The sequence below is a fragment of the Drosophila suzukii genome, unplaced genomic scaffold (genome assembly GCF_043229965.1).
Source record: "Drosophila suzukii unplaced genomic scaffold, CBGP_Dsuzu_IsoJpt1.0 scf_20, whole genome shotgun sequence".
NCBI classification, from domain to species: Eukaryota; Metazoa; Arthropoda; class Insecta; order Diptera; family Drosophilidae; genus Drosophila; species Drosophila suzukii.
Window position 1 is genome coordinate 299,784 of NW_027255907.1, and position 23,740 is coordinate 323,523.

The following is a 23,740-nucleotide window of genomic DNA, read 5'->3' on the forward strand; positions in this document are numbered from 1 at the left end:
ATGAGTTCATATATTAATCCCGACTATTCTATAGGTCGCAACCTGCGACAGAGACAAAGGAGAATAGGCGTTTATAACGCAAATGAAGGAATAGATTCAGACAAAAATAAAAGAAATGGGAAGAAGAAAGGGCAATGCTTCGGAAAAAATAGCGCGTATGATGAATACGGAAATATCCGCATCAACGGTCTAGATATTTGTGAGAAAATTAAAAACATACTTTCAAGGGTGTCACATAAATCGAAAAGCGCTGAATTGGAGGAAGTTTTTTATTTTGATCACCAAGCTCTGGAGTTCATTTTTGTGGCACCCCTGAAACAGTTGACATTTAAAATAAAATATGTTTATTTTCAGGCGACTGCTTAAATAAAGAATGTGAAGGTTGTTGGTATGAGTGCCGTAGTTGTGGCTCTACCAGATGTGGTCCTCAATGCCGCTCAAATCGAAAGTTCTTCTACGAGGGCATTACCTATGATGGAAAAGACTTATCTATGCATAATAAATATATTCCAAAATAAAGTAATGAATTATTCTATAGGCTTAAGCTACACAATTGAATGAATCGAACAAAACAACCAACTTGTATAACTCTGTTATATTTATGTATGTATATCCGGTTATATCTAATTAAATAAGAAAACTTCAATTTTTTATAGGTTCTGCCTGACCGTTCGTATGAGCGCCGAGATCTCAGGAACTATAAAAGCTAGAAAGATGGGTTTTGGCAAACAAAGTGTTTAATCTCGGAAACAGCCGAAATGCTGCATATCTCCTTCTCCCTTCCACTTCCTTTAGTTGAGTAACGGGTATGTAATATTCGAGGCCGTCGACTATAGCGTTCATTCTTGTTTTTGACTGAGTTGTCGAGGTCACTCGGACAACCGACCAAATTTTTTTAAATAAGTATAACATTTTGCGGTGTTTATTCTATTTTGCAAATCGTTGGTATCTGTAATTCGATTGTATTTAATTAATTGCATTTGTCAAATTCGCATTTATTTACTTCTTGGACACTGTAACTTGCTGTTCTGTTAAACTGCTATAAATTTGTCTGAGGATGCCCAGCTGGGTATGTTGACGTCGCCTACTCCGCTGGAAGTCATCTATTGAGGACAGGAGAAGAGCTTTCTGTCACTATTACAAAGCTAAATGAAGGGTCCAATCTCAGAGTAATCGGCCATGTATTACTAAGTCATCCAAACATTTTATAATGGACCCGAAATATATTTAAAATAAATAATTTAAACGAATTTATAGGGGCTTTAATATACATTTGTATACAAGAAGCAAAAAATTAACAAGAAAGGAAAGGATACCCACGCAGTTACAATTATTAAATTTAACGAGGAAGATCGCTATAGTCAAGTACCTCGACTATCAGATACCCGTTACTCACGAAAAGGGACCAAAGGGAAATAAAGATATGCAAGCAGCAAAGCGAGATTAAAATGCGCCACCTACCGGGGGTAGACAGATTTAAGCGTTATGGGCGTTAGAGTAAGCGTGGCAAATTTTTTTTTTATCAATCGATAGGTATTGACGCGACCAATACATTTCAGTTAAAATTTTTATTCTAGCATAAAAATTGTGGGCGTCAACAAACGTGCGCTGCGTACAAGGCTACGAAATCCAAATCTGAGGTCTCAATTCTCTATCTTTGATAGTTTCCTAGATATTCACGTTCATATTTACGATTCTTTGAAGTTTGTGGGCGTGGCAAACTTTTTTTGGGTCAATCGATAGGTGTTGATGACAACAATACATTCCAGATAAAATTTTTATTCTAGCATCAAAACTGTAGGAGTCACAGTTTTGGGCGGTTTGTGGGCGTTAGAGTGGGCGTGGCACGCTGCTGAAACAAACTTGCGCTGCGTAAGAAGCTCAGGAATCTGTACTACAAATCTCAATAGCATAGATCTTATAGTTCCTGAGATCTCAGCGTTCATCCGGACGGACAGACAGACGTACGGACATGGCTAGATCGACTCGGCTAGTGATACTGATCAAGAATATATATACTTTATGGGGTCGGAAACGCTTCCTTCTGCCTGTTACATACTTTCCGACGAATTTAGTATAACCGTTTACTCTACGAGTAACGGGTATAAAATACAAAAAAAAACACTGAAGCTATAATTTGTTTCATATCATTTTCCCACCAATTTTCCGATCGTTCCTATGGCAGATATATGATATAGTCGTCCGATTTTGATAAAATTAAATTCGAAATTCAGACCTAATTAAAAAATGTTATTTCCAAGCGTAGGAGTTTATATGTTAAAAAACCCCAAAGAAATTTAAAAAAAAATGTTTGTTCCGTTTATTCGTATGGGTGCTATAAGATATAGTTGTCCGACCCGGCTGGTTCCGACTTATATACTACCTGCAAAAGAAATAAGACTTTTGAGAGACTAGTTTACGTAGAAACGGACAAACGGACATGGCTAGATCGACTCTTCAAGTGATGCTGATAAAGAATATATATACTTTATGGGGTCGGAAACGCTTCCTTCCCTAATAAATACAACTGGAATATTCTTCGATATCTCCACTCGCGCAATTGGACTTAGCGCTGAACTAATCTTTGTGGCTGCAAGCCGAACTTTTGCTCTCGTTATTTTATAATTTAAGACTTAACAAGACACTTTAAGGAAACACTTCTTGACTGTGAGACGGTCAAAATTGGAAAGACCGATTATGCCGCCATAATTCTGCCGGTAACCCCATAGCGATTCTGGGAGATGCCACAAAGCAGGTTGACATTAAGGTCTGTTGCTCTCCTCCCCCTTTTTGCATGCACCCCACCATAGTTCTCTATCTGATTCATAGATGGCGCCTCCCAACTTACGATATTCACTACAAGCGCTACACCTGACGCATTCGGACCCCAATGCTGGCCATGTTGAAATGACGAAGTCCTTGGAGACCCTGCGACGTCAGTTCTATTGGCCAGGAATGCCTATCCAGGTGCGTGAATACGTCCGGGGTTGCGAGGTGTGCAAGGAGTTCAAAGCGCCAAACTTCAGGATGCAGGTCGGAATCGGACGAAGAGTAGAAACGGAAAGGCCATTCCAGAAACTCTACATCGATTTTCTGGGCAAGTATCCGAGGTCCAAGAGTGGACACGCCTGGATATTCATCGTGGTGGACCATTTCTAAAAGTACACCTTCTTAAAGGCGATGAAGGAGGCGACGGCGACGAACGTAGTGAATTTCCTGGTAAACCAGATATTTTACAAGTTCAGGGTGCCTGAGACGATACATTCGGACAACGGCAAACAGTTCGTATCCAAGGCGTTTGAGGAGATGATTCAGGGCTTCGGTATACAGCACATAAAGACTTCAGTATATTCACCACAGAGCAATGCCGTTTCTTGGACGAAAATCACCGGGAATGGGGTGCACATCTGCCGGAGATTGAGGTGACCATCCGATACATCGTTCACTCAGCCAGAGGAGAAGCGCCGTCTCATGTTCGGCCATCACATGTTCCTCAACGGTTCCAGTTACAAGCTAACCAGACGACTCAGGTCCCTGGTCGACCATGAAATTGCCGGAAAGCAGACCAAGGACCACGCCAAGGGGCAAAAGCAACTGGAGGGGCCATACGAGATGAGCCGTGATGAGCAAGCCCGTATGCTGCTCGCCAAGTCAGGCCAATAAGTCTTCCGCCGCATCTTCGTGATGAGTGATTTCAGCAAATCCTTTAACGCCAAGTTTGCTCATAAAGTTAATAAAAGCCAGGGTGGTCAAGTCCGTCGGCAGCAACGCATATTTGCTGGAAGACCTCCAAGGCCGCAGTCTGGGAGTGTATCACGCCAAGGACATCCGGTTGTGATCTGAAAGAAGGAAAAACAAAGTATAGGAGCATCGCGATCACATCTGCTATACTTCACGTCATGCGTAAGCCACGCGTTAGGCGCCGATCGGGCTGCAGCATGGTATAAGTGCCGTGTTGAGTCCCATCCTATCTCCAAAGCACATTTCGTCGTTCTGCTGCTCGTTGCAGCAGCGGTATGATTCTGGCGGGCGATCTGGCCATTTGAGGATTAATCCCGGTTCGCTCTGAGATTACCTTAAATGTGTCCCCTCATGTGTCCAATGGCCAAATTTTGGAAGAGGCCATGAAATATGGTGGGGGAGGAACGATGATGATCGCCAGTTATTAGAAAAGTCGCAGCCATGTTGTCTAATCAGGTGGATGCAGCGGGAAGGCTGGAAACACCAAGTTTTCCTTAAGCCCCAGCGACACACAGGAAGTGGATGACCTGAAGCTGGCCTTGACGAGCGCAATATTGTCGCAGCCATATTGTCTAATCAAGCGGATGCAGCGGGAAGGCTGGAAACACCAAGATTTCCTCAAGCCCCAGCGCCACCAAGCCCCAGCGCCAAAGTGTGGATGACCTGAAGCTGGCCTTGACGAGCGCGCCGGTCCTGGTTTATGCGGACTTCAAGAAACATTTCTAAATTAAAAATTCCAAAATTTCGGCGTAGTGGAAATTGGGCTTAGGATCCTGAGCGACCCTGAACGACGGCAGATGGTGGATGGGTTTCTGTGAGAAGAGGCTATAAGCGCCAGTTTACCAAAATGTGCGGTACCTTTTTTAACATGATAATACATAAAGTGGAACGTTTGTAGGCTCTGCATATAATTTAAAGTTGTCGAATATTTTTTAAAATATCGTATCGTATATCGATCATATTTTTGTTAATGATGATGAAAAGTCGATTTAGTGCTTTAAAAGCATTTTTACCTCATTTATTTTACCAAGTAGAGCCTGCACTAGGTAGATTAAGAAATATCCATTTTCTTATTCAGCTTCCAATATTATTTTTAAAATACTCGTTGGGCTATTTGATTGTCGGTTATCCGACTACGGGAATCGCAAACAACGCTTATAACAGCGCCAGAAACTCTGAAGGTTCTGAGCTAACTTGGGTAACCAGGTATCGTATTGCTATTTTATAAATATATTATATGAAGCGTGGATTTAACTTGACCAACTCAAAAATATCAACAAAACATCACAAAACAACATCGTCTTTTTTATATTCATTCAAATAGCATATCATGATTCATTTTTATAAAAATAGAAATAGCGGTACATTGATTAAATAATAATGCGATGTTAACTAACAACAAGTGTACAACAGAGCGGGAACAGATCACGTTAAATTCATATCTGGATACATCAAGTACTGGCATCTTCTAAGTGAATAATACCAAACTACTCCAGTAGTGGGAGCATAACGGACACGGTATATTTCAATAATAAATACGCGGTCATATTATTTTATTAGAAATTCTCAGAAAGTAATGAGTTCATATATTGATCCCGACTATTCTATAGGTCGCAACCTGCGACAGAGACAAAGGAGAATAGGCGTTTATAACGCAAATGAAGGAATAGATTCAGACAAAAATAAAAGAAAAGGGAAGAAGAAAGGGCAATGCTTCGGAAAAAATAGCGCGTATGATGAATACGGAAATATCCGCATCAACGGTCTAGATATTTGTGAGAAAATTAAAAACATACTTTCAAGGGTGTCACATAAATCGAAAAGCGCTGAATTGGAGGAAGTTTTTTATTTTGATCACCAAGCTCTGGAGTTCATTTTTGTGGCACCCCTGAAACAGTTGACATTTAAAATAAAATATGTTTATTTTCAGGCGACTGCTTAAATAAAGAATGTGAAGGTTGTTGGTATGAGTGCCGTAGTTGTGGCTCTACCAGATGTGGTCCTCAATGCCGCTCAAATCGAAAGTTCTTCTACGAGGGCATTACCTATGATGGAAAAGACTTATCTATGCATAATAAATATATTCCAAAATAAAGTAATGAATTATTCTATAGGCTTAAGCTACACAATTGAATGAATCGAACAAAACAACCAACTTGTATAACTCTGTGTATATTTATGTATGAATATCCGGTTATATCTAATTAAATAAGAAAACTTCAATTTTTTATAGGTTCTGCCTGACCGTTCGTATGAGCGCCGAGATCTCGGGAACTATAAAAGCTAGAAAGATGGGTTTTGGCAAACAAAGTGTTTAATCTCGGAAACAGCCGAAATGCTGCATATCTCCTTCTCCCTTCCACTTCCTTTAGTTGAGTAACGGGTATGTAATATTCGAGGCCGTCGACTATAGCGTTCATTCTTGTTTTTGACTGAGTTGTCGAGGTCACTCGGACAACCGACCAAATTTTTTTAAATAAGTATAACATTTTGCGGTGTTTATTCTATTTTGCAAATCGTTGGTATCTGTAATTCGATTGTATTTAATTAATTGCATTTGTCAAATTCGCATTTATTTACTTCTTGGACACTGTAACTTGCTGTTCTGTTAAACTGCTATAAATTTGTCTGAGGATGCCCAGCTGGGTATGTTGACGTCGCCTACTCCGCTGGAAGTCATCTATTGAGGACAGGAGAAGAGCTTTCTGTCACTATTACAAAGCTAAATGAAGGGTCCAATCTCAGAGTAATCGGCCATGTATTACTAAGTCATCCAAACATTTTATAATGGACCCGAAATATATTTAAAATAAATAATTTAAACGAATTTATAGGGGCTTTAATATACATTTGTATACAAGAAGCAAAAAATTAACAAGAAAGGAAAGGATACCCACGCAGTTACAATTATTAAATTTAACGAGGAAGATCGCTATAGTCAAGTACCTCGACTATCAGATACCCGTTACTCACGAAAAGGGACCAAAGGGAAATAAAGATATGCAAGCAGCAAAGCGAGATTAAAATGCGCCACCTACCGGGGGTAGACAGATTTAAGCGTTATGGGCGTTAGAGTAAGCGTGGCAAATTTTTTTTTTATCAATCGATAGGTATTGACGCGACCAATACATTTCAGTTAAAATTTTTATTCTAGCATAAAAATTGTGGGCGCCAACAAACGTGCGCTGCGTACAAGGATACGAAATCCAAATCTGAGGTCTCAATTCTCTATCTTTGATAGTTTCCTAGATATTCACGTTCATATTTACGATTCTTTGAAGTTTGTGGGCGTGGCAAACTTTTTTTGGGTCAATCGATAGGTGTTGATGACAACAATACATTCCAGATAAAATTTTTATTCTAGCATCAAAACTGTAGGAGTCACAGTTTTGGGCGGTTTGTGGGCGTTAGAGTGGGCGTGGCACGCTGCTGAAACAAACTTGCGCTGCGTAAGAAGCTCAGGAATCTGTACTACAAATCTCAATAGCATAGATCTTATAGTTCCTGAGATCTCAGCGTTCATCCGGACGGACAGACAGACGTACGAACATGGCTAGATCGACTCGGCTAGTGATACTGATCAAGAATATATATACTTTATGGGGTCGGAAACGCTTCCTTCTGCCCGTTACATACTTTCCGACGAATTTAGTATAACCTTTTACTCTACGAGTAACGGGTATAAAATACAAAAAAAAACACTGAAGCTATAATTTGTTTCATATCATTTTCCCACCAATTTTCCGATCGTTCCTATGGCAGATATTTGATTTAGTCGTCCGATTTTGATAAAATTAAATTCGAAATTCAGACCTAATTAAAAAATGTTATTTCCAAGCGTAGGAGTTTATATGTTAAAAAACCCCAAAGAAATTAAAAAAAAAATGTTTGTTCCGTTTATTCGTATGGGTGCTATAAGATATAGTTGTCCGATCCGGCTGGTTCCGACTTATATACTACCTGCAAAAGAAATAAGACTTTTGGGAAAGTTTCAGCCCGATAGCTTTAAAACTGAGAGACTAGTTTACGTAGAAACGGACAAACGGACATGGCTAGATCGACTCTTCAAGTGATGCTGATAAAGAATATATATACTTTATGGGGTCGGAAACGCTTCCTTCCCTAATAAATACAACTGGAATATTCTTCGATATCTCCACTCGCGCAATTGGACTTAGCGCTGAACTAATCTTTGTGGCTGCAAGCCGAACTTTTGCTCTCGTTATTTTATAATTTAAGACTTAACAAGACACTTTAAGGAAACACTTCTTGACTGTGAGACGGTCAAAATTGGAAAGACCGATTATGCCGCCATAATTCTGCCGGTAACCCCATAGCGATTCTGGGAGATGCCACAAAGCAGGTTGACATTAAGGTCTGTTGCTCTCCTCCCCCTTTTTGCATGCACCCCACCATAGTTCTCTATCTGATTCATAGATGGCGCCTCCCAACTTACGATATTCACTACAAGCGCTACACCTGACGCATTCGGACCCCAATGCTGGCCATGTTGAAATGACGAAGTCCTTGGAGACCCTGCGACGTCAGTTCTATTGGCCAGGAATGCCTATCCAGGTGCGTGAATACGTCCGGGGTTGCGAGGTGTGCAAGGAGTCCAAAGCGCCAAACTTCAGGATGCAGGTCGGAATCGGACGAAGAGTAGAAACGGAAAGGCCATTCCAGAAACTCTACATCGATTTTCTGGGCAAGTATCCGAGGTCCAAGAGTGGACACGCCTGGATATTCATCGTGGTGGACCATTTCTAAAAGTACACCTTCTTAAAGGCGATGAAGGAGGCGACGGCGACGAACGTAGTGAATTTCCTGGTAAACCAGATATTTTACAAGTTCAGGGTGCCTGAGACGATACATTCGGACAACGGCAAACAGTTCGTATCCAAGGCGTTTGAGGAGATGATTCAGGGCTTCGGTATACAGCACATAAAGACTTCAGTATATTCACCACAGAGCAATGCCGTTTCTTGGACGAAAATCACCGGGAATGGGGTGCACATCTGCCGGAGATTGAGGTGACCATCCGATACATCGTTCACTCAGCCAGAGGAGAAGCGCCGTCACATGTTCGGCCATCACATGTTCCTCAACGGTTCCAGTTACAAGCTAACCGACGACTCAGGTCCCTGGTCGACCATGAAATTGCCGGAAAGCAGACCAAGGACCACGCCAAGGGGCAAAAGCAACTGGAGGGGCCATACGAGATGAGCCGTGATGAGCAAGCCCGTATGCTGCTCGCCAAGTCAGGCCAATAAGTCTTCCGCCGCATCTTCGTGATGAGTGATTTCAGCAAATCCTTTAACGCCAAGTTTGCTCACAAGTTAATAAAAGCCAGGGTGGTCAAGTCCGTCGGCAGCAACGCATATTTGCTGGAAGACCTCCAAGGCCGCAGTCTGGGAGTGTATCACGCCAAGGACATCCGGTTGTGATCTGAAAGAAGGAAAAACAAAGTATAGGAGCATCGCGATCACATCTGCTATACTTCACGTCATGCGTAAGCCACGCGTTAGGCGCCGATCGGGCTGCAGCATGGTATAAGTGCCGTGTTGAGTCCCATCCTATCTCCAAAGCACATTTCGTCGTTTTGCTGCTCGTTGCAGCAGCGGTATGATTCTGGCGGGCGATCTGGCCATTTGAGGATTAATCCCGGTTCGCTCTGAGATTACCTTAAATGTGTCCCCTCATGTGTCCAATGGCCAAATTTTGGGAGAGGCCATGAAATATGGTGGGGGAGGAACGATGATGATCGCCAGTTATTAGAAAAGTCGCAGCCATGTTGTCTAATCAGGTGGATGCAGCGGGAAGGCTGGAAACACCAAGTTTTCCTTAAGCCCCAGCGCCACACAGGAAGTGGATGACCTGAAGCTGGCCTTGACGAGCGCAATATTGTCGCAGCCATATTGTCTAATCAAGCGGATGCAGCGGGAAGGCTGGAAACACCAAGATTTCCTCAAGCCCCAGCGCCACCAAGCCCCAGCGCCAAAGTGTGGATGACCTGAAGCTGGCCTTGACGAGCGCGCCGGTCCTGGTTTATGCGGACTTCAAGAAACATTTCTAAATTAAAAATTCCAAAATTTCGGCGTAGTGGAAATTGGGCTTAGGATCCTGAGCGACCCTGAACGACGGCAGATGGTGGATGGGTTTCTGTGAGAAGAGGCTATAAGCGCCAGTTTACCAAAATGTGCGGTACCTTTTTTAACATGATAATACATAAAGTGGAACGTTTGTAGGCTCTGCATATAATTTAAAGTTGTCGAATATTTTTTAAAATATCGTATCGTATATCGATCATATTTTTGTTAATGATGATGAAAAGTCGATTTAGTGCTTTAAAAGCATTTTTACCTCATTTATTTTACCAAGTAGAGCCTGCACTAGGTAGATTAAGAAATATCCATTTTCTTATTCAGCTTCCAATATTATTTTTAAAATACTCGTTGGGCTATTTGATTGTCGGTTATCCGACTACGGGAATCGCAAACAACGCTTATAACAGCGCCAGAAACTCTGAAGGTTCTGAGCTAACTTGGGTAACCAGGTATCGTATTGCTATTTTATAAATATATTATATGAAGCGTGGATTTAACTTGACCAACTCAAAAATATCAACAAAACATCACAAAACAACATCGTCTTTTTTATATTCATTCAAATAGCATATCATGATTCATTTTTATAAAAATAAAAATAGCGGTACATTGATTAAATAATAATGCGATGTTAACTAACAACAAGTGTACAACAGAGCGGGAACAGATCACGTTAAATTCATATCTGGATACATCAAGTACTGGCATCTTCTAAGTGAATAATACCAAACTACTCCAGTAGTGGGAGCATAACGGACACGGTATATTTCAATAATAAATACGCGGTCATATTATTTTATTAGAAATTCTCAGAAAGTAATGAGTTCATATATTGATCCCGACTATTCTATAGGTCGCAACCTGCGACAGAGACAAAGGAGAATAGGCGTTTATAACGCAAATGAAGGAATAGATTCAGACAAAAATAAAAGAAAAGGGAAGAAGAAAGGGCAATGCTTCGGAAAAAATAGCGCGTATGATGAATACGGAAATATCCGCATCAACGGTCTAGATATTTGTGAGAAAATTAAAAACATACTTTCAAGGGTGTCACATAAATCGAAAAGCGCTGAATTGGAGGAAGTTTTTTATTTTGATCACCAAGCTCTGGAGTTCATTTTTGTGGCACCCCTGAAACAGTTGACATTTAAAATAAAATATGTTTATTTTCAGGCGACTGCTTAAATAAAGAATGTGAAGGTTGTTGGTATGAGTGCCGTAGTTGTGGCTCTACCAGATGTGGTCCTCAATGCCGCTCAAATCGAAAGTTCTTCTACGAAGGCATTACCTATGATGGAAAAGACTTATCTATGCATAATAAATATATTCCAAAATAAAGTAATGAATTATTCTATAGGCTTAAGCTACACAATTGAATGAATCGAACAAAACAACCAACTTGTATAACTCTGTGTATATTTATGTATGTATATCCGGTTATATCTAATTAAATAAGAAAACTTCAATTTTTTATAGGTTCTGCCTGACCGTTCGTATGAGCGCCGAGATCTCGGGAACTATAAAAGCTAGAAAGATGGGTTTTGGCAAACAAAGTGTTTAATCTCGGAAACAGCCGAAATGCTGCATATCTTCTTCTCCCTTCCACTTCCTTTAGTTGAGTAACGGGTATGTAATATTCGAGGCCGTCGACTATAGCGTTCATTCTTGTTTTTGACTGAGTTGTCGAGGTCACTCGGACAACCGACCAAATTTTTTTAAATAAGTATAACATTTTGCGGTGTTTATTCTATTTTGCAAATCGTTGGTATCTGTAATTCGATTGTATTTAATTAATTGCATTTGTCAAATTCGCATTTATTTACTTCTTGGACACTGTAACTTGCTGTTCTGTTAAACTGCTATAAATTTGTCTGAGGATGCCCAGCTGGGTATGTTGACGTCGCCTACTCCGCTGGAAGTCATCTATTGAGGACAGGAGAAGAGCTTTCTGTCACTATTACAAAGCTAAATGAAGGGTCCAATCTCAGAGTAATCGGCCATGTATTACTAAGTCATCCAAACATTTTATAATGGACCCGAAATATATTTAAAATAAATAATTTAAACGAATTTATAGGGGCTTTAATATACATTTGTATACAAGAAGCAAAAAATTAACAAGAAAGGAAAGGATACCCACGCAGTTACAATTATTAAATTTAACGAGGAAGATCGCTATAGTCAAGTACCTCGACTATCAGATACCCGTTACTCACGAAAAGGGACCAAAGGGAAATAAAGATATGCAAGCAGCAAAGCGAGATTAAAATGCGCCACCTACCGGGGGTAGACAGATTTAAGCGTTATGGGCGTTAGAGTAAGCGTGGCAAATTTTTTTTTTATCAATCGATAGGTATTGACGCGACCAATACATTTCAGTTAAAATTTTTATTCTAGCATAAAAATTGTGGGCGTCAACAAACGTGCGCTGCGTACAAGGCTACGAAATCCAAATCTGAGGTCTCAATTCTCTATCTTTGATAGTTTCCTAGATATTCACGTTCATATTTACGATTCTTTGAAGTTTGTGGGCGGGGCAAACTTTTTTTGGGTCAATCGATAGGTGTTGATGACAACAATACATTCCAGATAAAATTTTTATTCTAGCATCAAAACTGTAGGAGTCACAGTTTTGGGCGGTTTGTGGGCGTTAGAGTGGGCGTGGCACGCTGCTGAAACAAACTTGCGCTGCGTAAGAAGCTCAGGAATCTGTACTACAAATCTCAATAGCATAGATCTTATAGTTCCTGAGATCTCAGCGTTCATCCGGACGGACAGACAGACGTACGGACATGGCTAGATCGACTCGGCTAGTGATACTGATCAAGAATATATATACTTTATGGGGTCGGAAACGCTTCCTTCTGCCCGTTACATACTTTCCGACGAATTTAGTATAACCTTTTACTCTACGAGTAACGGGTATAAAATACAAAAAAAAACACTGAAGCTATAATTTGTTTCATATCATTTTCCCACCAATTTTCCGATCGTTCCTATTGCAGATATTTGATTTAGTCGTCCGATTTTGATAAAATTAAATTCGAAATTCAGACCTAATTAAAAAATGTTATTTCCAAGCGTAGGAGTTTATATGTTAAAAAACCCCAAAGAAATTAAAAAAAAAATGTTTGTTCCGTTTATTCGTATGGGTGCTATAAGATATAGTTGTCCGATCCGGCTGGTTCCGACTTATATACTACCTGCAAAAGAAATAAGACTTTTGGGAAAGTTTCAGCCCGATAGCTTTAAAACTGAGAGACTAGTTTACGTAGAAACGGACAAACGGACATGGCTAGATGGACTCTTCAAGTGATGCTGATAAAGAATATATATACTTTATGGGGTCGGAAACGCTTCCTTCCCTAATAAATACAACTGGAATATTCTTCGATATCTCCACTCGCGCAATTGGACTTAGCGCTGAACTAATCTTTGTGGCTGCAAGCCGAACTTTTGCTCTCGTTATTTTATAATTTAAGACTTAACAAGACACTTTAAGGAAACACTTCTTGACTGTGAGACGGTCAAAATTGGAAAGACCGATTATGCCGCCATAATTCTGCCGGTAACCCCATAGCGATTCTGGGAGATGCCACAAAGCAGGTTGACATTAAGGTCTGTTGCTCTCCTCCCCCTTTTTGCATGCACCCCACCATAGTTCTCTATCTGATTCATAGATGGCGCCTCCCAACTTACGATATTCACTACAAGCGCTACACCTGACGCATTCGGACCCCAATGCTGGCCATGTTGAAATGACGAAGTCCTTGGAGACCCTGCGACGTCAGTTCTATTGGCCAGGAATGCCTATCCAGGTGCGTGAATACGTCCGGGGTTGCGAGGTGTGCAAGGAGTCCAAAGCGCCAAACTTCAGGATGCAGGTCGGAATCGGACGAAGAGTAGAAACGGAAAGGCCATTCCAGAAACTCTACATCGATTTTCTGGGCAAGTATCCGAGGTCCAAGATTGGACACGCCTGGATATTCATCGTGGTGGACCATTTCTAAAAGTACACCTTCTTAAAGGCGATGAAGGAGGCGACGGCGACGAACGTAGTGAATTTCCTGGTAAACCAGATATTTTACAAGTTCAGGGTGCCTGAGACGATACATTCGGACAACGGCAAACAGTTCGTATCCAAGGCGTTTGAGGAGATGATTCAGGGCTTCGGTATACAGCACATAAAGACTTCAGTATATTCACCACAGAGCAATGCCGTTTCTTGGACGAAAATCACCGGGAATGGGGTGCACATCTGCCGGAGATTGAGGTGACCATCCGATACATCGTTCACTCAGCCAGAGGAGAAGCGCCGTCACATGTTCGGCCATCACATGTTCCTCAACGGTTCCAGTTACAAGCTAACCAGACGACTCAGGTCCCTGGTCGACCATGAAATTGCCGGAAAGCAGACCAAGGACCACGCCAAGGGGCAACAGCAACTGGAGGGGCCATACGAGATGAGCCGTGATGAGCAAGCCCGTATGCTGCTCGCCAAGTCAGGCCAATAAGTCTTCCGCCGCATCTTCGTGATGAGTGATTTCAGCAAATCCTTTAACGCCAAGTTTGCTCACAAGTTAATAAAAGCCAGGGTGGTCAAGTCCGTCGGCAGCAACGCATATTTGCTGGAAGACCTCCAAGGCCGCAGTCTGGGAGTGTATCACGCCAAGGACATCCGGTTGTGATCTGAAAGAAGGAAAAACAAAGTATAGGAGCATCGCGATCACATCTGCTATACTTCACGTCATGCGTAAGCCACGCGTTAGGCGCCGATCGGGCTGCAGCATGGTATAAGTGCCGTGTTGAGTCCCATCCTATCTCCAAAGCACATTTCGTCGTTCTGCTGCTCGTTGCAGCAGCGGTATGATTCTGGCGGGCGATCTGGCCATTTGAGGATTAATCCCGGTTCGCTCTGAGATTACCTTAAATGTGTCCCCTCATGTGTCCAATGGCCAAATTTTGGAAGAGGCCATGAAATATGGTGGGGGAGGAACGATGATGATCGCCAGTTATTAGAAAAGTCGCAGCCATGTTGTCTAATCAGGTGGATGCAGCGGGAAGGCTGGAAACACCAAGTTTTCCTTAAGCCCCAGCGACACACAGGAAGTGGATGACCTGAAGCTGGCCTTGACGAGCGCAATATTGTCGCAGCCATATTGTCTAATCAAGCGGATGCAGCGGGAAGGCTGGAAACACCAAGATTTCCTCAAGCCCCAGCGCCACCAAGCCCCAGCGCCAAAGTGTGGATGACCTGAAGCTGGCCTTGACGAGCGCGCCGGTCCTGGTTTATGCGGACTTCAAGAAACATTTCTAAATTAAAAATTCCAAAATTTCGGCGTAGTGGAAATTGGGCTTAGGATCCTGAGCGACCCTGAACGACGGCAGATGGTGGATGGGTTTCTGTGAGAAGAGGCTATAAGCGCCAGTTTACCAAAATGTGCGGTACCTTTTTTAACATGATAATACATAAAGTGGAACGTTTGTAGGCTCTGCATATAATTTAAAGTTGTCGAATATTTTTTAAAATATCGTATCGTATATCGATCAAATTTTTGTTAATGATGATGAAAAGTCGATTTAGTGCTTTAAAAGCATTTTTACCTCATTTATTTTACCAAGTGGAGCCTGCACTAGGTAGATTAAGAAATATCCATTTTCTTATTCAGCTTCCAATATTATTTTTAAAATACTCGTTGGGCTATTTGATTGTCGGTTATCCGACTACGGGAATCGCAAACAACGCTTATAACAGCGCCAGAAACTCTGAAGGTTCTGAGCTAACTTGGGTAACCAGGTATCGTATTGCTATTTTATAAATATATTATATGAAGCGTGGATTTAACTTGACCAACTCAAAAATATCAACAAAACATCACAAAACAACATCGTCTTTTTTATATTCATTCAAATAGCATATCATGATTCATTTTTATAAAAATAAAAATAGCGGTACATTGATTAAATAATAATGCGATGTTAACAAACAACAAGTGTACAACAGAGCGGGAACAGATCACGTTAAATTCATATCTGGATACATCAAGTACTGGCATCTTCTAAGTGAATAATACCAAACTACTCCAGTAGTGGGAGCATAACGGACACGGTATATTTCAATAATAAATACGCGGTCATATTATTTTATTAGAAATTCTCAGAAAGTAATGAGTTCATATATTAATCCCGACTATTCTATAGGTCGCAACCTGCGACAGAGACAAAGGAGAATAGGCGTTTATAACGCAAATGAAGGAATAGATTCAGACAAAAATAAAAGAAATGGGAAGAAGAAAGGGCAATGCTTCGGAAAAAATAGCGCGTATGATGAATACGGAAATATCCGCATCAACGGTCTAGATATTTGTGAGAAAATTAAAAACATACTTTCAAGGGTGTCACATAAATCGAAAAGCGCTGAATTGGAGGAAGTTTTTTATTTTGATCACCAAGCTCTGGAGTTCATTTTTGTGGCACCCCTGAAACAGTTGACATTTAAAATAAAATATGTTTATTTTCAGGCGACTGCTTAAATAAAGAATGTGAAGGTTGTTGGTATGAGTGCCGTAGTTGTGGCTCTACCAGATGTGGTCCTCAATGCCGCTCAAATCGAAAGTTCTTCTACGAGGGCATTACCTATGATGGAAAAGACTTATCTATGCATAATAAATATATTCCAAAATAAAGTAATGAATTATTCTATAGGCTTAAGCTACACAATTGAATGAATCGAACAAAACAACCAACTTGTATAACTCTGTTATATTTATGTATGTATATCCGGTTATATCTAATTAAATAAGAAAACTTCAATTTTTTATAGGTTATGCCTGACCGTTCGTATGAGCGCCGAGATCTCGGGAACTATAAAAGCTAGAAAGATGGGTTTTGGCAAACAAAGTGTTTAATCTCGGAAACAGCCGAAATGCTGCATATCTCCTTCTCCCTTCCACTTCCTTTAGTTGAGTAACGGGTATGTAATATTCGAGGCCGTCGACTATAGCGTTCATTCTTGTTTTTGACTGAGTTGTCGAGGTCACTCGGACAACCGACCAAATTTTTTTAAATAAGTATAACATTTTGCGGTGTTTATTCTATTTTGCAAATCGTTGGTATCTGTAATTCGATTGTATTTAATTAATTGCATTTGTCAAATTCGCATTTATTTACTTCTTGGACACTGTAACTTGCTGTTCTGTTAAACTGCTATAAATTTGTCTGAGGATGCCCAGCTGGGTATGTTGACGTCGCCTACTCCGCTGGAAGTCATCTATTGAGGACAGGAGAAGAGCTTTCTGTCACTATTACAAAGCTAAGTGAAGGGTCCAATCTCAGAGTAATCGGCCATGTATTACTAAGTCATCCAAACATTTTATAATGGACCCGAAATATATTTAAAATAAATAATTTAAACGAATTTATAGGGGCTTTAATATACATTTGTATACAAGAAGCAAAAAATTAACAAGAAAGGAAAGGATACCCATGCAGTTACAATTATTAAATTTAACGAGGAAGATCGCTATAGTCAAGTACCTCGACTATCAGATACCCGTTACTCACGAAAAGGGACCAAAGGGAAATAAAGATATGCAAGCAGCAAAGCGAGATTAAAATGCGCCACCTACCGGGGGTAGACAGATTTAAGCGTTATGGGCGTTAGAGTAAGCGTGGCAAATTTTTTTTTTATCAATCGATAGGTATTGACGCGACCAATACATTTCAGTTAAAATTTTTATTCTAGCATGAAAATTGTGGGCGTCAACAAACGTGCGCTGCGTACAAGGCTACGAAATCTAAATCTGAGGTCTCAATTCTCTATCTTTGATAGTTTCCTAGATATTCACGTTCATATTTACGATTCTTTGAAGTTTGTGGGCGTGGCAAACTTTTTTTGGGTCAATCGATAGGTGTTGATGACAACAATACATTCCAGATAAAATTTTTATTCTAGCGTCAAAACTGTAGGAGTCACAGTTTTGGGCGGCTTGTGGGCGTTAGAGTGGGCGTGGCACGCTGCTGAAACAAACTTGCGCTGCGTAAGAAGCTCAGGAATCTGTACTACAAATCTCAATAGCCTAGATCTTATAGTTCCTGAGATCTCAGCGTTCATCCGGACGGACAGACAGACGTACGAACATGGCTAGATCGACTCGGCTAGTGATACTGATCAAGAATATATATACTTTATGGGGTCGGAAACGCTTCCTTCTGCCCGTTACATACTTTCCGAAGAATTTAGTATAACCTTTTACTCTACGAGTAACGGGTATAAAATACAAAAAAAAACACTGAAGCTATAATTTGTTTCATATCATTTTCCCACCAATTTTCCGATCGTTCCTATGGCAGATATATGATATAGTCGTCCGATTTTAATAAAATTAAATACGAAATTCAGAACTAATTCAAAAATGATTTTTCCAATCGTAGGAGGTTATGTGTTAAAAAACACCGACAGCTATATGACAGCTATACGACACCGGCAGCTATATGATAGAGTCGTCCGATTTTGATAAAATTAAATTCGAAATTCAGACCTAATTAAAAAATGTTATTTCCAAGCGTAGGAGTTTATATGTTAAAAAACCCCAAAGAAATTTAAAAAAAAATGTTTGTTCCGTTTATTCGTATCGGTGCTATAAGATATAGTTGTCCGATCCGGCTGGTTCCGACTTATATACTACCTGCAAAAGAAATAAGACTTTTGGGAAAGTTTCAGCCCGATAGCTTTAAAACTGAGAGACTAGTTTACGTAGAAACGGACAAACGGACATGGCTATATCGACTCTTCAAGTGATGCTGATAAAGAATATATATACTTTATGGGGTCGGAAACGCTTCCTTCCCTAATAAATACAACTGGAATATTCTTCGATATCTCCACTCGCCCAATTGGACTTAGCGCTGAACTAATCTTTGTGGCTGCAAGCCGAACTTTTGCTCTCGTTATTTTATAATTTAAGACTTAACAAGACACTTTAAGGAAACACTTCTTGACTGTTAGACGGTCAAAATTGGAAAGACCGATTATGCCGCCATAATTCTGCCGGTAACCCCATAGCGATTTTGGGAGATGCCACAAAGCAGGTTGACATTAAGGTCTGTTGCTCTCCTCCCCCTTTCTGCATGCACCCCACCATAGTTCTCTATCTGATTCATAGATGGCGCCTCCCAACTTACGATATTCACTACAAGCGCTACACCTGACGCATTCAGACCCCAATGCTGGCCATGTTGAAATGACGAAGTCCTTGGAGACCCTGCGACGTCAGTTCTATTGGCCAGGAATGCCTATCCAGGTGCGTGAATACGTCCGGGGTTGCGAGGTGTGCAAGGAGTCCAAAGCGCCAAACTTCAGGATGCAGGTCGGAATCGGACGAAGAGTAGAGACGGAAAGGCCATTCCAGAAACTCTACATCGATTTTCTGGGCAAGTATCCGAGGTCCAAGAGTGGACACGCCTGGATATTCATCGTGGTGGACCATTTCTAAAAGTACACCTTCTTAAAGGCGATGAAGGAGGCGACGGCGGCGAACGTAGTGAATTTCCTGGTAAACCAGATATTTTACAAGTTCAGGGTGCCTGAGACGATACATTCGGACAACGGCAAACAGTTCGTATCCAAGGGGTTTGAGGAGATGATTCGGGGCTTCGGTATACAGCACATAAAGACTTCAGTATATTCACCACAGAGCAATGCCGTTTCTTGGACGAAAATCACCGGGAATGGGGTGCACATCTGCCGGAGATTGAGGTGACCATCCGATACATCGTTCACTCAGCCAGAGGAGAAGCGCCGTCACATGTTCGGCCATCACATGTTCCTCAACGGTTCCAGTTACAAGCTAACCAGACGACTCAGGTCCCTGGTCGACCATGAAATTGCCGAAAAGCAGACCAAGGACCACGCCAAGGGGCAAAAGCAACTGGAGGGGCCATACGAGATGAGCCGTGATGAGCAAGCCCGTATGCTGCTCGCCAAGTCAGGCCAATAAGTCTTCCGCCGCATCTTCGTGATGAGTGATTTCAGCAAATCCTTTAATGCCAAGTTTGCTCACAAGTTAATAAAAGCCAGGGTGGTCAAGTCCGTCGGCAGCAACGCATATTTGCTGGAAGACCTCCAAGGCCGCAGTCTGGGAGTGTATCACGCCAAGGACATCCGGTTGTGATCTGAAAGAAGGAAAAACAAAGTATAGGAGCATCGCGATCACATCTGCTATACTTCACGTCATGCGTAAGCCACGCGTTAGGCGCCGATCGGGCTGCAGCATGGTATAAGTGCCGTGTTGAGTCCCATCCTATCTCCAAAGCACATTTCGTCGTTCTGCTGCTCGTTGCAGCAGCGGTATGATTCTGGCGGGCGATCTGGCCATTTGAGGATTAATCCCGGTTCGCTCTGAGATTACCTTAAATGTGTCCCCTCATGTGTCCAATGGCCAAATTTTGGGAGAGGCCATGAAATATGGTGGGGGAGGAACGATGATGATCGCCAGTTATTAGAAAAGTCGCAGCCATGTTGTCTAATCAGGTGGATGCAGCGGGAAGGCTGGAAACACCAAGTTTTCCTTAAGCCCCAGCGCCACACAGGAAGTGGATGACCTGAAGCTGGCCTTGACGAGCGCCATATTGTCGCAGCCATATTGTCTATTCAAGCGGATGCAGCGGGAAGGCTGGAAACACCAAGATTTCCTCAAGCCCCAGCGCCACCAAGCCCCAGCGCCAAAGTGTGGATGACCTGAAGCTGGCCTTGACGAGCGCGCCGGTCCTGGTTTATGCGGACTTCAAGAAACATTTCTACATTCAGTTCAACGCATCCCACGTTGGCGTCGGTGCGGTATTGTTTTAGCGGAACCAGAACGGAGACGAGCGCCTATCGCGTTGTTCTCGGCCAAGATGAACAAACACCAGGTTAATTACTTGTTCACGGAAAAGGAGTGTCTGGCGGCCATCCTAGCCATTCGGAAGTTCAGACCGTATGTGGAAGGTATGCCGTTCACATGCATTACTGGTCACGCCAGCCTAAAGTGGTTGATGACAATGAAGGATCTGACCGGACGACTCGTATGGTGGTCTGTCCAGCTGCAGGGCTACGATTTCCGCTTTAAACATCGCAAAGGCAGCGAGAACGTAGTCGCCGACAATCTATCCCGCATTATCGAGGATGTCCGGATAGATCCATCGGAGTTACTGGGATTCCAGACGACCGAATTTACTACGGAGGATTGCACGGAATTAGTGCAAGACGTGGAGTGCAACAGGGAGCCCTTACCGGACCTCAAGGTGGACGGCGGACTAATCTTCAAGCGCATGCGTATACCGAAAGTGGACGAATAATTAAAAGGATCCGAATGGAAGCTGTGGATCCCGCAAAGCCTGACCCACAGCTTCATATAGCATGCTCATTCGGACCCCAAAACTGGCCATGGTGGGATGACAATGACCTTGGAGACCCTGCGACGCCAGTTCTATTGACCGGAGATAACTATCCAGGTGCGTGAATACGTCCGGGGTTGCGAGGAGTCCAAAGCGCCAAACTTAAGGATGCAGGTCCTAATCGGAAGAAGGGTAGAGACGGAAAGACCATTCCAGAAACTCTAGATTCTTGGTAAACGAGGAATTTTACAAGTTCGGGGTGCTTGAGACGATCCATTCGGACAACGCAAACAGTTCGTATCCAAGGCGTTTGAGGAGATGATCGATGGCTTCGGTATACAGCACATGAAGACTCCAGTATACTCACCACAGAGCAATGCCGCGAAGAGAGTTAACAGGAATGTCTTGGCCGGGAATGTCACCGGGAATGGGATGCACACCTGCCGGAGATTGAGGTGGCCATCGTTCTTCACCGTATTTGGCCATCAGTTACAAGCTAGCCAGACGACTCAGGTCCCTGGTCGACCATGAAATTGCCGGAATGCAGACCAAGGACAAGCTTCAAATAATCCAAGCCAAAGTGCATAAGCAACTGGACGGGGCATACGAGATGAGCCGGCAGCGCTATGATAAGCGAGCCCGTACGTTGCTCGCCAAGCCGGGGCAAGAAGTCTTCCGCCGCAACTTCGTGCTAAGTGATTTCAGCAAATCTTTTAACGCCAAGTTTGCTCGCAAATTCTTAAAAGCCAGGGTGGTCAAATCCGTCGGCAGCAATGCATTCGTGCTGGAGGAGTGTAGTCTGGGAGTGTATTACGCCAAAGACATCCGGTTGTGATCTGAAATATGGAGAAACAAAGTATACGAGCATCGCGATCACATCTGCTAAAGTTCCCGTCATGCGTGGACCCGCCTTAGGCGCCGATCGAACTGCAGGATGGTATCAGTGCCGTGTTGAGTCCCATCCTATCTCCAAAGGTACCAATTATTTCGTCGTTCTGCTGAAACTCCGGGAAGCACCTCTCGAAATCTTTGGTTAATGTTGCAATTGGAGTCGATTATGGGACGAACTCTATCGACAGGTTAGGTCGATAGGGCGATCTGGTTATTTGAGGATTAATCGCGGTTCGCTCTGAGATTACCTTAAATGGCACTCATGTATCCAATGACCCAATTATGGGAGAGGCCATGTAATATGGTGGGGGAGGAACGATGATGATCAGCAGACATCAGTATAGTCGGAGCCATATTGACTAACCAGGCAGATGCAGCTGAAAGTTCTAAGATACAATTTTCGTGCTTAATACTAAATTAAATTGAGTGATAGGAAAGTTAACATGTTAGTTTGTTATTTATTAATAATCATATATAGGGCAGCTGGGGTCCCAACACAAAGGGCCCCGGGATATTTACTTGGGAGTTCCACGGATTTCTGCGCGATTTCGCCATTCATATCAGCCACGATTTGGCTGCCAGCAACCGGGGTCCGTTCGACCCGCCATAAACGTGACCGTGACCAGCCATAAACGCCTTTCGCAGTCGACGCCGACGACATCCAGCATTTCCCGGTGAGTCCGTTCCGGAATACCACGTCCACCTCGCCTCGGGAACTTCCAGCCGTCGCATTTTGTCTGGCAGCCGAACTTTGGACTGCCCTTGCGCAACGCCAGTTTTTGTTTGCTGAGACCCGTGTTACTGCTGGCCTCCGGCGAGAAGTCTCCAGCCCGGGCTATAATCGCCCTCCAGGCCCGGACCAATAGTGGCTGAAATTTAGGGAAAATTAAATACATTTGTACCTGGATTACTATATTTACTTACCTGATTAGTTGTGAATTTATTTGGACTTAGACCCGATAACCCTCTTTGTTCTTCGTTGTTTGCCTAGAATCAAAAAGATCGCGAGTATTAGTTAAATGGTATAGTTTACAGTGCAGTTGAGTACATTTTGTATGGCAGCCGAACCTCGGACTGCCCTTGCGCAACTCACCATAGTGCGCCAGTTTTTATTTGCTGAGACCCGTATTGCTGCTGGCCTCCGGCGAGAAGTCTCCAGCCCGTGCTATAATCGCCCTCCACACCCGGACCAATAGTGGCTGAAATTTAGGGAAAATTAAATACATTTGTACCTGGATTACTATATTTACTTACCTGATTAATTGTGAATTTATCCTGATTTAGACCCGAGATATTTGTCCTCGTAGTTTGCCTAGAATCAAAAAGGTCACGCGTATTAGTTAAATGGTATAGTTTACAGTGCAGTTACGTACCTTTTGGCCTGCCCCCTTTTTCCCCAGGAGCTCCTCAGGATTAAGTTCCTTTTGAGGGCCGTGCTTTCATGCGAGTTCTACCAAAAAGTGACTGGTAGAGCATAAGTTTTCGCGGCGGGTGTAGCCTTTTTCCAGCAAAACAAATCCTCTGCTTTGACCGCGTAAATATTTAAGACGGCGGCCAAGTATTCGGTCTTAAAGGCTGAGGAAGGATAGATCGGCTAAGAGGAGCATGAATATAAATGATTGTACTTA

General features: G+C 42.5%; 6 protein-coding genes across 12 annotated transcripts in view; 5 read left to right on the forward strand and 1 right to left on the reverse strand.

Moving 5' to 3' along the window:
* On the forward strand, window positions 1–16,658 carry LOC118879723 (ARL14 effector protein-like). Of its 4 annotated transcripts, XR_011605607.1 has the most exons (5): window positions 1–199; window positions 355–603; window positions 5,975–10,294; window positions 11,322–15,642; window positions 16,367–16,658. XR_011605607.1 is itself a non-coding variant. In XM_065868604.1 (2 exons), exons 1-2 carry the CDS (start codon window positions 1–3, stop codon window positions 516–518), a joined length of 363 nt encoding a protein of 120 aa, XP_065724676.1. In that variant the 3' UTR covers window positions 519–646. The 4 variants fall into 4 exon arrangements, 1 of the variants encoding a protein (XP_065724676.1); XR_011605609.1 differs by lacking the exons at window positions 5,975–10,294; window positions 11,322–15,642; window positions 16,367–16,658 and adding exons at window positions 657–806; window positions 1,066–1,250; XR_011605608.1 differs by lacking the exons at window positions 5,975–10,294; window positions 11,322–15,642; window positions 16,367–16,658 and adding an exon at window positions 657–1,250.
* On the forward strand, window positions 5,318–16,658 carry LOC136117632 (ARL14 effector protein-like). 3 transcript variants are annotated; one of them, XM_070998998.1, is made up of 5 exons: window positions 5,318–5,516; window positions 5,672–5,921; window positions 5,975–10,294; window positions 11,322–15,642; window positions 16,367–16,658. In XM_070998998.1, exons 1-2 carry the CDS (start codon window positions 5,318–5,320, stop codon window positions 5,833–5,835), a joined length of 363 nt encoding a protein of 120 aa, XP_070855099.1. In that variant the 3' UTR covers window positions 5,836–5,921; window positions 5,975–10,294; window positions 11,322–15,642; window positions 16,367–16,658. The 3 variants fall into 3 exon arrangements, with proteins under 3 accessions (XP_070855099.1, XP_070855100.1, XP_065724677.1); XM_070998999.1 differs by having other exon boundaries at window positions 11,322–15,482; XM_065868605.2 differs by lacking the exons at window positions 11,322–15,642; window positions 16,367–16,658 and adding an exon at window positions 11,019–11,243.
* Window positions 10,637–23,740, reverse strand: part of LOC118879725 (uncharacterized) — an 18,540-nt gene continuing 5,436 nt past the window's right edge. Inside the window, exons 2-12 of the mRNA XM_070998997.1 lie at window positions 23,486–23,687; window positions 23,367–23,424; window positions 23,206–23,311; window positions 23,037–23,099; window positions 22,632–22,981; window positions 20,071–22,498; window positions 19,029–20,018; window positions 15,450–17,115; window positions 14,587–15,294; window positions 13,545–14,534; window positions 10,637–11,768 (exon numbers count right to left, since the gene is read on the reverse strand). Of these exons, the coding sequence (XP_070855098.1) occupies window positions 22,673–22,981; window positions 23,037–23,099; window positions 23,206–23,208 (375 nt within the window). The 5' untranslated portion in view covers window positions 23,209–23,311; window positions 23,367–23,424; window positions 23,486–23,687 and the 3' untranslated portion in view covers window positions 10,637–11,768; window positions 13,545–14,534; window positions 14,587–15,294; ... (2 more) ...; window positions 20,071–22,498; window positions 22,632–22,672. The remainder of the gene's footprint in view (window positions 11,769–13,544; window positions 14,535–14,586; window positions 15,295–15,449; window positions 17,116–19,028; window positions 20,019–20,070; window positions 22,499–22,631; window positions 22,982–23,036; window positions 23,100–23,205; window positions 23,312–23,366; window positions 23,425–23,485; window positions 23,688–23,740) is intronic.
* LOC118879721 (ARL14 effector protein-like) lies at window positions 10,665–16,658 on the forward strand. Of its 2 annotated transcripts, XR_010655162.2 has the most exons (4): window positions 10,665–10,863; window positions 11,019–11,268; window positions 11,322–15,642; window positions 16,367–16,658. XR_010655162.2 is itself a non-coding variant. In XM_036822626.3 (2 exons), the coding sequence occupies exons 1-2, from the start codon at window positions 10,665–10,667 to the stop codon at window positions 11,180–11,182; spliced, it is 363 nt and encodes a 120-aa protein (XP_036678521.3). In that variant the 3' UTR covers window positions 11,183–11,311. The 2 variants fall into 2 exon arrangements, 1 of the variants encoding a protein (XP_036678521.3); XM_036822626.3 differs by lacking the exons at window positions 11,322–15,642; window positions 16,367–16,658 and having other exon boundaries at window positions 11,019–11,311.
* LOC136117633 (ARL14 effector protein-like) lies at window positions 16,013–16,591 on the forward strand. The gene is made up of 2 exons (XM_065868606.2): window positions 16,013–16,211; window positions 16,367–16,591. Exons 1-2 carry the CDS (start codon window positions 16,013–16,015, stop codon window positions 16,528–16,530), a joined length of 363 nt encoding a protein of 120 aa, XP_065724678.1. The 3' UTR covers window positions 16,531–16,591.
* Window positions 21,540–22,056, forward strand: LOC139354754 (uncharacterized). The gene is made up of 2 exons (XM_070999001.1): window positions 21,540–21,676; window positions 21,711–22,056. The coding sequence occupies exons 1-2, from the start codon at window positions 21,540–21,542 to the stop codon at window positions 22,054–22,056; spliced, it is 483 nt and encodes a 160-aa protein (XP_070855102.1).